The 14,172-nt window shown below is 29.9% G+C and overlaps 1 protein-coding gene across 1 annotated transcript in view; it reads right to left on the bottom strand.

Moving 5' to 3' along the window:
• LOC139865868 (protein DOWNY MILDEW RESISTANCE 6) overlaps positions 1 to 2,863 on the bottom strand; it is an 11,710-nt gene extending 8,847 nt beyond the window's left edge. Inside the window, exons 1-2 of the mRNA XM_071853970.1 lie at positions 2,591 to 2,863; positions 1,131 to 1,378 (exon numbers count right to left, since the gene is read on the bottom strand). Of these exons, the coding sequence (XP_071710071.1) occupies positions 1,131 to 1,378; positions 2,591 to 2,788 (446 nt within the window). The 5' untranslated portion in view covers positions 2,789 to 2,863. The remainder of the gene's footprint in view (positions 1 to 1,130; positions 1,379 to 2,590) is intronic.
• Positions 2,864 to 14,172: the final 11,309 nt, after the last annotated feature.

Below are 14,172 nucleotides of genomic sequence, written 5' to 3'. Positions count from 1 at the left end.
GCATTTGAATGCAACAAATTACATGCGAATGTTAATTAATGCTCATATTATTAACAAACATATGTTCATTACCACAAATTACATCTTAAATTGTTAATTATATAAAATGTTCACGTTACATAAAGAAATATACACTTGTGAACGGAAAACTATATACTTGATTACATAGGTAAAATTGAAGTTTTTTCCGACTATTTTATGTTCATTTTTACTCTCCATCAACAATGATGGGTGATTCAATCTACTCACATATGAAAATCATTGTAAATTAAAAGTTCTCGCATTCTCGCATTTTTGTGGTTCTCGTTTGAACATTTGACTATATATATATATGAAAGACAAAGCTAAAAAGCGTAGTTAGTAGAAAACTCGAGATTGAACCACATTGTACGATTATAAAACATACTTCCTCCGTCCTATATTAATAGTCCACAGACAAAAAATACATAATTTAATGAAATGTTATAAAAGTATTGTACTTTCTGTTTATTTTCTAGTTTTACCTTTAACTTTTCTTTCTTCTTTAATCCTATCTACATATATTAAGGTCACAATAGAACTTAAGGTTCTTATTTTTTTCTATTTATGAAAGTGAACTATTAATTTGAAACATCCGAAAATGAAATACTGAATTATTAATATGGAACGGAGTATTAATTTCTATATGAGGGAAAAATTTGTTCGATCTCCTATCTAAGTTGAAAGCTTCTAGCATGCGAATCAAAATTAATAACGTACGTATCATTAAACTATCAATTCAATGTCACAAATAAGACCGAGAATTTTCTACGCATTCAATGCCACAAAGACAAACTGTCAATTTTACGACGGTTTAGAGTTACTGACGGTTCGAATGTGATTTCAGAACTTGCCCACGGCAAATTTATATAGACATCGTTTCTGGTTAAAAAAATACCCTTGGGTGAATCTCGAATGCAAGACGTCTACATCCCCGAAGTCCATAAATTGGGCGAGTAACCTCAAGGGAATATTTGAACATTACTCATCTTAAATTAGATAAATTATAAATTATTTGATTTTATAACAAAAGCAAAAACTATATAGTATATTATATATAAGTTAATCTTTTATTGCAAAATAAGATAAAAGTAGAGAAAGTGAGAAATTACTTGAAATGAGGAGGATTAGAAGGCCATTCATGTGTGTATTGATCCAAAGGATGACAATGAAGCCTAAGAAAGTCTCTCCAGTTATGAACTTGTTCTTTTTGAATATTAAAACTAGTCGATAACCTTATCGTTTTCGTTGGATCCTCCGAATACAACTTCATCTTCTCCTCCATCGGAAGCTCGAAAAATTCCCTACCTACTTGTTGCATTCTCTCCACTATTTCCTCCCGCACACCATGATTTATCACCTGCATGTACATTTATAATGTTCACTTTATATCTAATATATAAAATATACATATACCTATTATAAAGAATATGACTATGCTCGTTTATAAGGGATTCCTCGTTAAAATATATATATATATATATATATATATATATATATATATATATATATATATATATATATATATATATATATATATGATCGTATCTAGAAGGTGTTTGAGAATGCTATTTTTGCTTTATTATGTCATGGATAAAAAGGTTTTTTCTGTTCATAATAACCGAAATGTGTACACTACCTAATAGAATTATTTCGTGACATTTATCATCATTTTCCCTTGCTACCCAATTTAACTTGAGAAAATGGCTTTTCGTGTTATGAAAACGCAATAAGCTATCTAAGATGGTTTGTATGGCTTGTATGTTTTTATATAAAGTTCAAAAAGTTTTTACAATAGGTCTACACATAAACAAGAGTAATTAACACATTCTACTTTTTGTGTAGAGCCCTTCTCAATCATATTATTTGATATGGAGAAGTACCTTTGTCTCATATGTATAGTTTACCATTTCATTTTGACATCCCATTTTAATTATTTATTTTGTATTTCAATAAAGAGGTTATATATATGAAGTATTGGTTAAAAACAAAGTTTGTTAATTTTTTTAAAACTATGTATTATATGGCTGAAGACAATTAAATTGAAACGGAAATAGTAATATCTTTTAGATATCGATACCATAATAAACAAAATATGTTCTTAACATGCATTTAAGATAAAAAAATTTTTTTTTTTTTTTTTTTTTGAAAAATGAAGCAATAAAACGAAAAAGTAAATAAAAATACTATAAAGTACTGTAATATTTTTGTAAAAATGAATTTTTTTTGTTTAGGATACCATAGAATTGAGACTTATTACATGTTTGCTTATTACCTCTCCAAATTAGGAGAGATAGTCCATAGTCCACTATCCACTATTCCATTCCATTATAATTATGATTATTATATTATAATTATAATAATAATTATAATTATAATTATAATTAAGGATGATTCTCACACACTGTTTTTTTATCGTCACACATCAATTTACTTGAACTCCTCCCTAATAATAGGGTAAAAGGGTGTGTGAGGATCAAAAAACAGTGTGTGAAAATCATTCCCTTATAATTATAATTATAATTATAATTATAATATATTAAATAAAATAATATCCGATATGATTTCAAACCTGGAAGAATCCATAGTTGCGACATGCATCGCCGATTTGTTTGCTTACGAGGTTTCGATCACTAGAACCGATATCGATAAAAGGAACATCATTAAAATTGGAGATTTGTGAAAGATTAGGTCTATCTTTAGGGGGACGAACGTAACCTTCGGGTATGGTAGTGTAAATTAACCCGGTTGAGATGACTTTAGCAGCCATGTGTGGCCGGAGGAGGATTTATTATATGGTGATGAGATTTGTAGGACCGGTGGGATTGTTCTGCTTTTATGTTATGGAAATTGCGAGGTAAGTGAGTTCCATGTGAACTTCTATTCTATTTATAAACACATGCTGATTGCATATGTGTCATTAAATCACTGTCCATTAAATTTACTCGGTGTACTAAAGACGTCAGATGCTAATTACAAAACTGCCCCCACCATTTTTTTCTTTTTGGTGTCGGAAACAAATTAATTAAATAGAATTAGATCGAAAAGATCATACCGGAGTCTCATTAGCATCTCCCATCAAATAGTTCTCTTAACGATTGAAGGTGTTATGACTTATGAGGCATATTGGTGAAATCATAATTTATACGGAGTAATTAACAATTGAAGATAACGTTAATTGTCTAGTTAAGTCATTGTAATTGTTTTGATCGCTCTCCTTTCTGCTAGTAAAGTGGTAGGTTAATAAAATTTTGATGTTAAAAAAAAAAAAAAATACTAGTATTACAATATATTATGTCGTACGATACATTATACAATAATAATGCAACTTACAGTATTTTAGTTTTATAATATTTATTAACTCTCAAATTTAATTATTGTAACGTTATTAAGGTATTCAATTGCAAATTAATTTCGACTATTTGTTAACAACAAACACTTAAACTTATAGTTCCTAATTATTTTGATATTGTCACTACTGAAGTCTTTTTTTTTTTTTTTTTTTTTTTTTTTAAACAATAGATATATTAAATAAGAAGAAGAATCAGATAACAAATACATCCACACTGAATTGCAGGATTAACCCGAGAGCCTAAAACTCTATCTAGCATTATGTGATCATCTATCTAGACTCAAAAGAGTCAAAAAACCCGAAACTATACATGATGAGATAGCATTAAAATAATCACGATGAAGCCAAAAACACTTGCGAATTTACGAGCCAAGTATTCCAATCAAGATGCACACCTTTTAGCATGCGGGAAATCCAGTCGTAACTAACAATTTGGATTTCATTCAGGGCAGATCGTCCACTCTAATGTTTATTATTGAACACCTTGTTATTGCGATTCTTCCATAACATGTATCAGCACGTTCATTCGACCGCCTGCTAAATTTTAGAACCTAGCTCTATAGATGCAATGTTTGTAGTTCCAGCAAATGTCTCATTACAACTAAGATTGGAATAGTTACCAACCACTAGAAAACTCGTGACCATACATCAAATGCATTTTTGAAAAGTACCAGAGAGTGTTCAATAGTCTCGACATTCTTTCGAAAAGTATTTATTTTAATCCTTCCAAATTTTCTTATAATTTCTAATTATGAGTCAGTGAATTAAAAGCATAAAAATAACAATATAATATTTTTCATTTGAAGAATATATATATATATATATATATATATATATATATATATATATATATATATATATATAAACGAAAAAATTATTTTTGATTGTGGTTGAAAGTTATTTAAGGACATTTATATATATGTATATATATATGTGTATATAATAAAATATAATAATAATAATAATATAGATCTAAAATCTATTCTACGAGTACTATACTTGAATATTAGGAATATATTATTATATATAATATTAATTATATTAGGAATCTATATTAAAACCCACTAAATATTTTTGACGGATTTATCTTTCTATTCGCCGCGAGTTAGGTTCTACCGCCATCACCGTTCAATTCGAAATAATTTTACGAACAAAACGCAATAAATTGTATTAAAAACGGAGCTTCGATGCACTACCAACGGAGCATTTTTTTAGCAATAATTATGGAAGTGATTTAAATTTACAGTTTAAGTCCTTAAAATATTTATAAACAAGCAAATATAACTATTATAATATTAATTATATATGACAACTTTTTCGAGTACCATTTTTTTGCTAAAATTACTAACAATTTTTCTAAAATTAACCTCGCGGGTTACACTTTTATTCAAAAAATAATTGTATATAATAATTTTAAAATAATATAACTTATACTTTACTAATTGTACGTTCCATGACAAATTTTCAATGTACTCTAAATATTTCGTAGTATATAATTTATATATTAAAAAGACATTAATAATGAGAAAAAAAAATTGTAGACATTAAGTTAATAACACCACCCAAAACAACTTTTAAAATTTGTCAACACCACGGACTCTTAAACTCTTAAGAACATTTAAAATTCGTCAACACCAACACCACGGGCTCTTAAACTCAAAAGGAGTTTTTAAAATTCGTCAACAACACGGGCTCTTAAACTCAAAAGAAGTTTTAAAACTTGTCAACACCACGGGCTCTTAAACAATATTTATATTTTTCCTTTTTTTTTTACATACCAATATGAACTGTAAATTACATTTTTGCACGGTTTTTTACACATCCGTGCAACGCACGAGCTCAAAAACCTAGTGTGTGTATATATATATATATATATATATATATATATATATATATATATATATATATATATATATATATATATATATATATATATAAATGATTAAATGCGATATAAATAGTGGAGATCCAAATAATCTGTTGTACAAAAACTTGCTTACATCATAAACAATAAGAATATAATATAATGATAATTAATGAATTAATGAATGTGAATTATGACTCAGTTGAAATATGTATTTATCACAATTGAAATATGAATTGAAATTAATATGAAATACGAATATATATTTATGACTGAAAAGGTATGTTTGTGGTCATAGAGGGATGGAGGAGGAGAAATAGAAGAAAAACTATGAAATACAGAAAATATTCTCATGTCCTACGCTTGTGACTAAATTGTTAACTATTCTTTATGAGAGGGATCAAATGTAATAAGACAAATTATGATGACCATCCACGTATTACGTAAATATATGATTATCCTACAATATAACGTAAAATTGTTAACTACTATTCTTTATGGTTATTCGAAGGACAAACCGCGTAAATTCTATTTATAAAGATGACGTTCACCCACGATATAACGTGACATCATGTGGATCCGCCTTGTTTCTAGAAAATACAAACAAATAAAAGTATACCATTGAGTTGTTTTTTGACGAACTATGGCTATGTATCACCAATATTATCCACAAAGGATTTTGCTGCATTATCAAATTATAAAAAAAAAACTTCTTTTCTATGTCACACTTTGCTAATAATTGCGTGCAATTAAATTCAATCCAATATATGCTGATTGATTTTTAATTCTAAACAGATTTCTTTCACAAATTGATAAAATGTATTTTTGTACTTTTCTCATCTCATTACAATTTATCAATTTTGCAGAACACCCCGTCTCGAGCCGTTGTGGCGCCCATTACGATGGTTTAGTGACTAGCCCGTCCGGTTTCGAAGAAAACTGTCTAATATGACAGTCAACGGTCAAAATTCGGGTCAAAGTTGGAAAAAATCAAGTCTATGTCTCTCAAAATTCGAAAAAGTCAGAAAGTCGGTAAAATCGGTCAAATTTGTCGTATTTTAATTTGAATTTTCTTATATTATATTAACGGTGTTAGCACTTATGGGTACAAATTAGTCAATTAAAGTTTTTAGCTTTAAAATATGTACACATATATACATTTATATACTTATATATTTAAAAGTCAACGTTCGTCTCGACCCCCGTCTCGACCTTTTTAGGACCTGACCGTCTCGACCCCATCTCACGTCTTTTGCAACCTTGCAATTTACAATAGGGTTTAAGCTACGAATAGGTCATATACTTTTCATTTTGTTCCATTGTAGGCTATATACTAAAAAAAATGCTAGTGTAAGCTACAAATTTATCATTTATGTATTAATATAAACAATTTTGACCTGATAACTTGTTATCAAGCTTAAATGGCATTTTAATGTATTTGGTGAGTTGTTAATTCCTTTCATTCCGTTAAAATTTTTTTTTTTTAAATGAATTTCATTTTTTCATATGTTTTATAGATCTGCAACTTAATTTTCAACTCCTCCAAATTCAATTTCATAAAATTAAATTATCAAATTATATCATATATATCTATTCGAAATATAAAAAATTAAAGGCATGAATCGGGTTAATTCCAACCATCTCTCGTCCTTAACCGGTCGATTAAGTGAAGATTGAATTCAGATTTGTATCAAAGTCACGTCTTCTTCATATGTGAAACCAATTTCTTTGAAAAATGTTTAGTGGTTCCAGATCTAAATCGGAGTAAGCAACGTATCTCGGACAAAGTTTCCGGATTTCGGCGAAGCTCTGTTACGGCCAAGGATTCTGATGTGGTAGCGGAGTGGTATAAAATAGTTATTAAATTTTTGCAGGAAATACTATTAAATATGCTACAATTTTACACAAGATATTTATTTATTTATAGAATGGATATACTTAAACCTTGCTACAACACTTATAGGCAGTGTACCTAATCGTACAGTAGTGTAGTTTTTAGTAAGTCCGGTTCGTTCCACAGGGAATCTTTTTAAACAAAGCTTAATGCTATATTAGTTTACTTTTATAAAAATACAAATATATATATATATAAGTAATATTATTATTATAAAGGGGGTTTTTACCGTTTAATGACCGGTTTGTCGATTTTAAAACTTTAGTCGCAGTTAAAACCAAATGTAAAATAATAACTAAATACAAGACTTAATTTTAAGCGTAAAGTAAATAACGATAATGAAATTGCGAATAATAAAAGTGCGATAAAATAAACTTGCGATAATTAAAAAGTACGATAATTAAAAGTGCAATTAAATACAATAACAATAAATAAAAATGCGATAATTAGAAGTGCAATTAAATATAAAATAAAGGAAATTAAATATGAAATAAAAGAATTATGCTTATTTAAACTTCCGTAATCATGATGTATGACGTGTTGATTTTAGTTTTATGCCCATGGGTTAATTGTCCTTTGTCCTGGATTATTTAATATGTCCGTCTGGTTTTTGTCCATAACAGTCCATCAGTCATAAATATAAAGTGCGAGTGTCCTCGTCAAATTATCCTTATACCCGAAGTTAAATATTCCAACTAATTGGGGATTTAAACTGTAACAAGATTTTAATACTTTGTTTAATAATTACACCAGGATGTCGACTGAGTGTAACCCAAGGTTTTAATATTTTGTTATCAATTATACCAAGTGTCCTTTGTACATAATTTCACCCCTGTTTTAATTATTCTAGTGGCTATTAATCCATTCCCGTGTCCGGTTAAATGAACGATTATTCGTACATATAAATACCCCGCCCATCGTATCCGATTGAGTGTATATGGTAATTTATAAGGACGCCCAATTGTAAATCTTTATATTAACATTAACAAACCATCATTTAGTTAAACAAATATAAAGCCCATTAATAGCCCATTGATAATGCTAAAAACGAACATATATTTCATAGCATTATTCCTCAAGAAAGACAAGCTTTTAGTTGCAATTGTTCTATTTACAAGTGATATTCGTTTAAATAATAAAAGGTGAAGACAAAAGACAGATTCGACGAATTGAAGACGCAAACGACCAAAAAGCTCAAAAGTACAAAAGACAATCAAAGAGGTTCCAATTATTGATAAGAAACGTCTCGAAATTACAAGAGTACAAGATTCAAAACGCAAAGTACAAAATATAAAATTGTACGCAAGGACGTTCGAAAATCCGGAACCGGGACCAGAGTCAACTCTTAACGCTCGACGCAACGGACTAAAAATTACAAATTAACTATGTATATAAATATAATATAATATATAAGTAATTATATTAATTATATATATATTATATTTATAAATAAAAACCGTCGGCAGAGAAAGACTCCAAGGGTGTGAGCTGTAAATTCATTCTCCGCGACTCGCGGAGTTTGAAGAGGATTTTGCCGCGAGTCGCGGAGCCCCAAAAATCGACTCTGGCTATAAAGCAAACCGAATTCTGATCATTTTTCATAATCTATTTTCTCTCTTCTCTCATATATACGATATATATATATATATAATTTATATTTTAATTTTAATTTTAATTATAATTCTAATAATAAGGGTATGTTAGCGAATATTGTAAGGGTGTAAGTCGAAATTCTGTCCGTGTAACGCTACGCTATTTTTAATCATTGTAAGTTATGTTCAACCTTTTTATATTAATGTCTCGTAGCTAAGTTATTATTATGCTTATTTAAAACAAAGTAATCATGATGTTGGGCTAATTACTAAAATTGGGTAATTGGACTTTGTACCATAATTGGGGTTTGGACAAAAGAACGACAGTTGTGGAAATTAGACTATGGGCTATTAATGGGCTTTATATTTGTTTAACTAAATGAAAGTTTGTTAATGTTAATATAAAGATTTACAATTGGGCGTCCCTATAAATTACCATATACACTCAATCGGACACGATGGGCGGGGTATTTATATGTACGAATAATCGTTCATTTAACCGGACACGGGAATGGATTAATAGCCACTAGAATAATTAAAACAGGGGTAAAATTACATTCAAGGGTAATTGGTGTAATTGTTAACAAAGTAGTAAAACCTTGGTTTACACGCAGTCGATAACCTGGTGTATTCATTAAACAAAGTATTAAAACCTTGTTACAATTCGAATCCCCAATTAGTTGGAATATTTAACTTCGGGTATAAGAATAATTTGATGAGGACACTCGCACTTTATATTTATGACTGATGGACTGTTATGGACAAAAACCAGACGGACATATTAAATAATCCAGGACAAAGGACAATTAACCCATGGGCATAAAACTAAAATCAACACGTCAAACATCATGATTACGGAAGTTTAAATAAGCATAATTCTTTTATTTCATATTTAATTTCCTTTATTTTATATTTAATTGCACTTCTAATTATCGCACTTTTATTTATTGTTATTTAATCGCACTTTTATTATTCGCAATTTCATTATCGTTATTTACTTTACGCTTTAAATTAAGTCTTTTATTTATTTAATATTTTACATTAGGTTTTAACTGCGACTAAAGTCTTAAAATCGACAAACCGGTCATTAAACGGTAAAAACCCCCCTTTATAATAATAATATTACTTATATATATATTTGTATTTTTATAAAAGTAAACTAATATAGCGTTGAGCTTTGTTTAAAGATTTCCCTGTGGAACGAACCGGACTTACTAAAAACTACACTACTGTACGATTAGGTACACTGCCTATAAGTGTTGTAGCAAGGTTTAAGTATATCCATTCTATAAATAAATAAATATCTTGTGTAAAATTGTATCGTATTTAATAGTGTTTTCTGCAAAAAATTAATAGTATTTTATACCCCTCTGCTTTGACATCAAGTATTTTTGGCGCCGCTGCCGGGGACACTCTTAAACGCCGGAAGCGCAACGCTAATATATAAAAAAAAAGATTTTTAGTTTACTTTTATTAAAAATTCGTTTTTGTAAAAATACGTTTTAATTATTCAAAAATATAAAAAGAAAAACAAAAATATAAGTATTTTTAAGATTTTGTTAAATATTTAAGTTTTATAAGTTTCTTTATTTTTAGTTTAGTTTATAAAAATATAAGTTTTATTTTAATATCTTTTATTTATTTAAAAACAGAAAACAGAAAATAAAAAAAAATAAAGAAAAAAACGCGTCGAATATTTAAATCTGTCAACTGAATTTCTGAACCCCGCGACTCGCGGGGTTTGATGCAAAAATATACCGCAAGTCTCGGAGCTTCTCTGACACGCGAACAGGAAGCCCTAATTCAGCATTAATTACGGTTTATTATTAATTATAATTATTATTTAACCCTAATTATTATTATTATTATTATTAGTTTTATTTTTACTTTTACTTTTTATTTAATTTATGTATTTAGTATTAATTAGTTTTATTAAATTGTAAAATTAATAGTTTAATTAAATAAGTAATATAAAAATAATATTTTTATAAAAATTGTACTTTTTACAACTTTTTGTATATTTTTATATTTTGTCCCTTTTTAATCGTTTTAGCGTAATATTTGTATTTTTCTCTCATTTTTAATTTTAAACTTAGTTTTTGCTATAGTGATTTTTACTCCTAGATTTTTAGGCTTTGCCGTAGAATTCCTTAAGTGCTTTTTATTTAGACTAAGATTTAGGTGCTTTAGAATTTTGCAACGCCTTTTTAAGTTTTAGTTTCTTTTTAAGTTATTTCCATTTGGGATTTAGCTTTTCCTGTAAGCTTTAATATTTTTAGACCTTTTACTATGTACCAATTATCATTCCAATTAGTAATTTCAATTTGCGATTATAATTTTAAGTTAGTTGTAGTAATAAGATTAGGTTAGTTAAGTATTTTTAAGTTTTTATAAGTTTCTTTTATTTTTCCGTCACCTTTTATTTTTCAACCATTTTTTTTTCTTTTTCGACCTTTTTCGACGAACTCTTTTTCTTTCTTATTTCTCGCTATTCTAGTTTTTAGGACATAGATTTTTATTCTACTTCTTATCTAAATTTCTTAAAATTACGAAAATTTATTTTGAGTGGTTAAATTGATAGACATCAAAATTTTCTGGTTCGTAGTAATAGTTGAATTTGTACGTGGACCGGGTTATTGGAGCCAAACAGTCCTCAATTATATTGAGACCAAACGAATCCTGCCCCTCTGCTGCATCTTTTGGCTATTCGAAACGTGGGCAAAATCAGAAAAGTCTATTGATTGGATAACTTATTATAATTTTTCTTTCCTTTTTAAAAACTAATAGGATATTCAGTGAATGCACCGAGCAAGACGTTCATCACCTTTTGTACGTTCACCACCTGTAACTAGATCAAGACATTTAGCAAATATAACCGCCGTTGATTTTTCTTTAGAATCGTCATCCAGTCGACCAAGTACTTCAGTTCAAATTTCCGATAATCCATTTTTTGAACTCAACCTCACAATTGAGAATCCAGAGAATATTCAGGAACGGTTCGTAGATCCTGAACTATTAAACTTTCCTCCGGAACCACCAATCATTCAAACAGAGATTGTTGAGGAACGAACCATTAAATCAGAATCATCTAGTGATACCGATTCAACAAATTCAATTATGGAGAATCTGGAACCTTTAAGTATGGAAGACCGAATGAGAGCTAAACGCACTGGCCAAGGTCACGCAATTACTCATCCAGACATTAATGCACCAGATTATGAAATCAAAGGACAAATTTTACACATGGTGACTAATCAATGCCAATTTAGTGGTGCGCCGAAGGAAGATCCAAATGAACATCTACGTACCTTTAATAGGATCTGCACACTATTTAAAATCCGAGAAGTGGAGGATGAACAGATATATCTCATGTTATTTCCCTGGACTTTAAAGGGAGAAGCCAAAGATTGGTTGGAATCGTTACCTGAAGGGGCGATCGATACATGGGATGTTTTAGTTGACAAATTTCTTAAACAATTCTTTCCTGCATCTAAAGCCGTAAGACTTCAAGCAGAAATTGTTACGTTCACACAGAAACCAAATGAAACTCTATATGAGGCGTGGACAAGATATGGAAAGTTGTTAAGAGGATGTCCGCAACATGGTTTAGACACCTGTCAAATAGTACAAATATTCTACCAAGGATGCGACATCACTACAAGGAAAGACATAGATATAGCAGCTGGTGGTTATATTATGAAGAAAACCGATACTGATGCTTACAAAATTATTGATAACACTGCTTCCCACTCACATGAGTGGCACCAAGAAAAAGATATCATTAGATCATCTAAAGCAGCTAGAGCCGATTCTAGCCATGACTTGGATTCCATTTCCGCAAAGATAGATGCTGTGGAGAGACGAATGGAAAAGATGACTAAAGATATTCACTCAATACGAATTAGTTGTGAGCAGTGTGGAGGACCACATTTGACAAAAGATTGTCTCAGTATTGAATTAACAATGGAACAAAGAGAGAATATTTCATACATAAACCAAAGGCCTGGAAATAATTATCAGAATAATTATCAACCGCCAAGACCGATTTACAATCAAAACCAGAATTATAACCGAAATATTCCATACAACAACCAACAAGGTCCTAGCAATCAACAAGTATCCAATAATACTTACAACCAGCAAAGACCGAATTTTCAAAACAAACCACCACAACAAACCGATGATAAAAAGCCGAATTTAGAAGATATGATGACGAAGTTAGTTGAAACTCAAACGCAGTTTTTCACATCTCAAAAACAAACTAATGAACAAAATGCTCAAGCATTTAGAAATCAACAAGCTTCTATTCAAAATCTGGAACAAGAAGTAAGTAACCTAGCAAGGTTAATAGGTGAAAGAAAACCGGGAAGTTTACCGAGCGATACAAATGCTAACCCCCGGAATGAAACAGCTAAAGCCATTACCACAAGAAGTGGTACAACACTTAAACCACCTGAAATACCTGTAACTTCTGATGAAACTATTCCTACTCCACAAGAACCACAACCTGATCAAGATAAGGAAAAAGAACCGGTAGTTGAAAAGGTTAATGAAGATAACACAGTTAAGGATAAACCTTATGTTAAACCATACCAACCACCACTTCCTTATCCGAGTAAAATGAAGAAAGAAAAACTTGAAGCCGAGCAATCCAAATTCTTGGATATGTTTAAACAGATAAATGTAAATCTTCCTTTCATTGATGTGATTTCAGGAATGCCAAGATATGTTAAATTCTTGAAAGATCTAATCTCAAATAGAAAGAAAATGGAAGAACTCTCGGCTGTTACTATGAATGCTAATTGTTCAGCAGTGCTGTTGAATAAGATACCAGAAAAACTATCTGATCCAGGAAGTTTCACAATTCCATGTTTTCTGGGTAGTCTTAGTTCAATAGAAGCATTGGCAGACTTAGGTGCTAGTATAAATCTAATGCCGTATTCACTATACGCTAAACTAGACCTTGGAGAATTGAAACCAACCAGAATAAGCATACAATTAGCCGATAGATCAATAAAATATCCTAGAGGGATAATGGAGAACATGCTAGTTAAAGTTGGTAATTTAGTATTTCCAGTAGATTTTGTTGTTTTGGACATGGAAGAAGATTCTCAAGTTCCTCTCATATTAGGAAGACCATTCTTAAACACGGCTAAAGCAATGATAGACGTGTTCGGTAAGAAACTGACCCTAAGTATAGAGGATGAGAGTGTTACCTTTTCAGTTGATAGAGCAATGCAACAGCCACAATCTGCAGATGATACATGTTATTATATTCAAACTATAGATGCACATGCAGAATTATTAGAAGAATTTCCAGAATTACAAGGAACAGGAGAATGTTCTTTAGGAGAAGGTAATGAACCAATTGATGAAGCTGAAATGTTAGCTACACTTATAGCTAATGGATATGAACCAACAACAGAAGAAATTCAAATGCTAAAAGAAGAAG

Source organism: Rutidosis leptorrhynchoides, chromosome 9 (genome assembly GCF_046630445.1).
Source record: "Rutidosis leptorrhynchoides isolate AG116_Rl617_1_P2 chromosome 9, CSIRO_AGI_Rlap_v1, whole genome shotgun sequence".
NCBI lineage: Eukaryota > Viridiplantae > Streptophyta > Magnoliopsida > Asterales > Asteraceae > Rutidosis > Rutidosis leptorrhynchoides.
The sequence above is the reverse complement of the archived record's forward strand: the minus strand, read 5'-3'. Positions and strand labels throughout refer to the sequence as shown.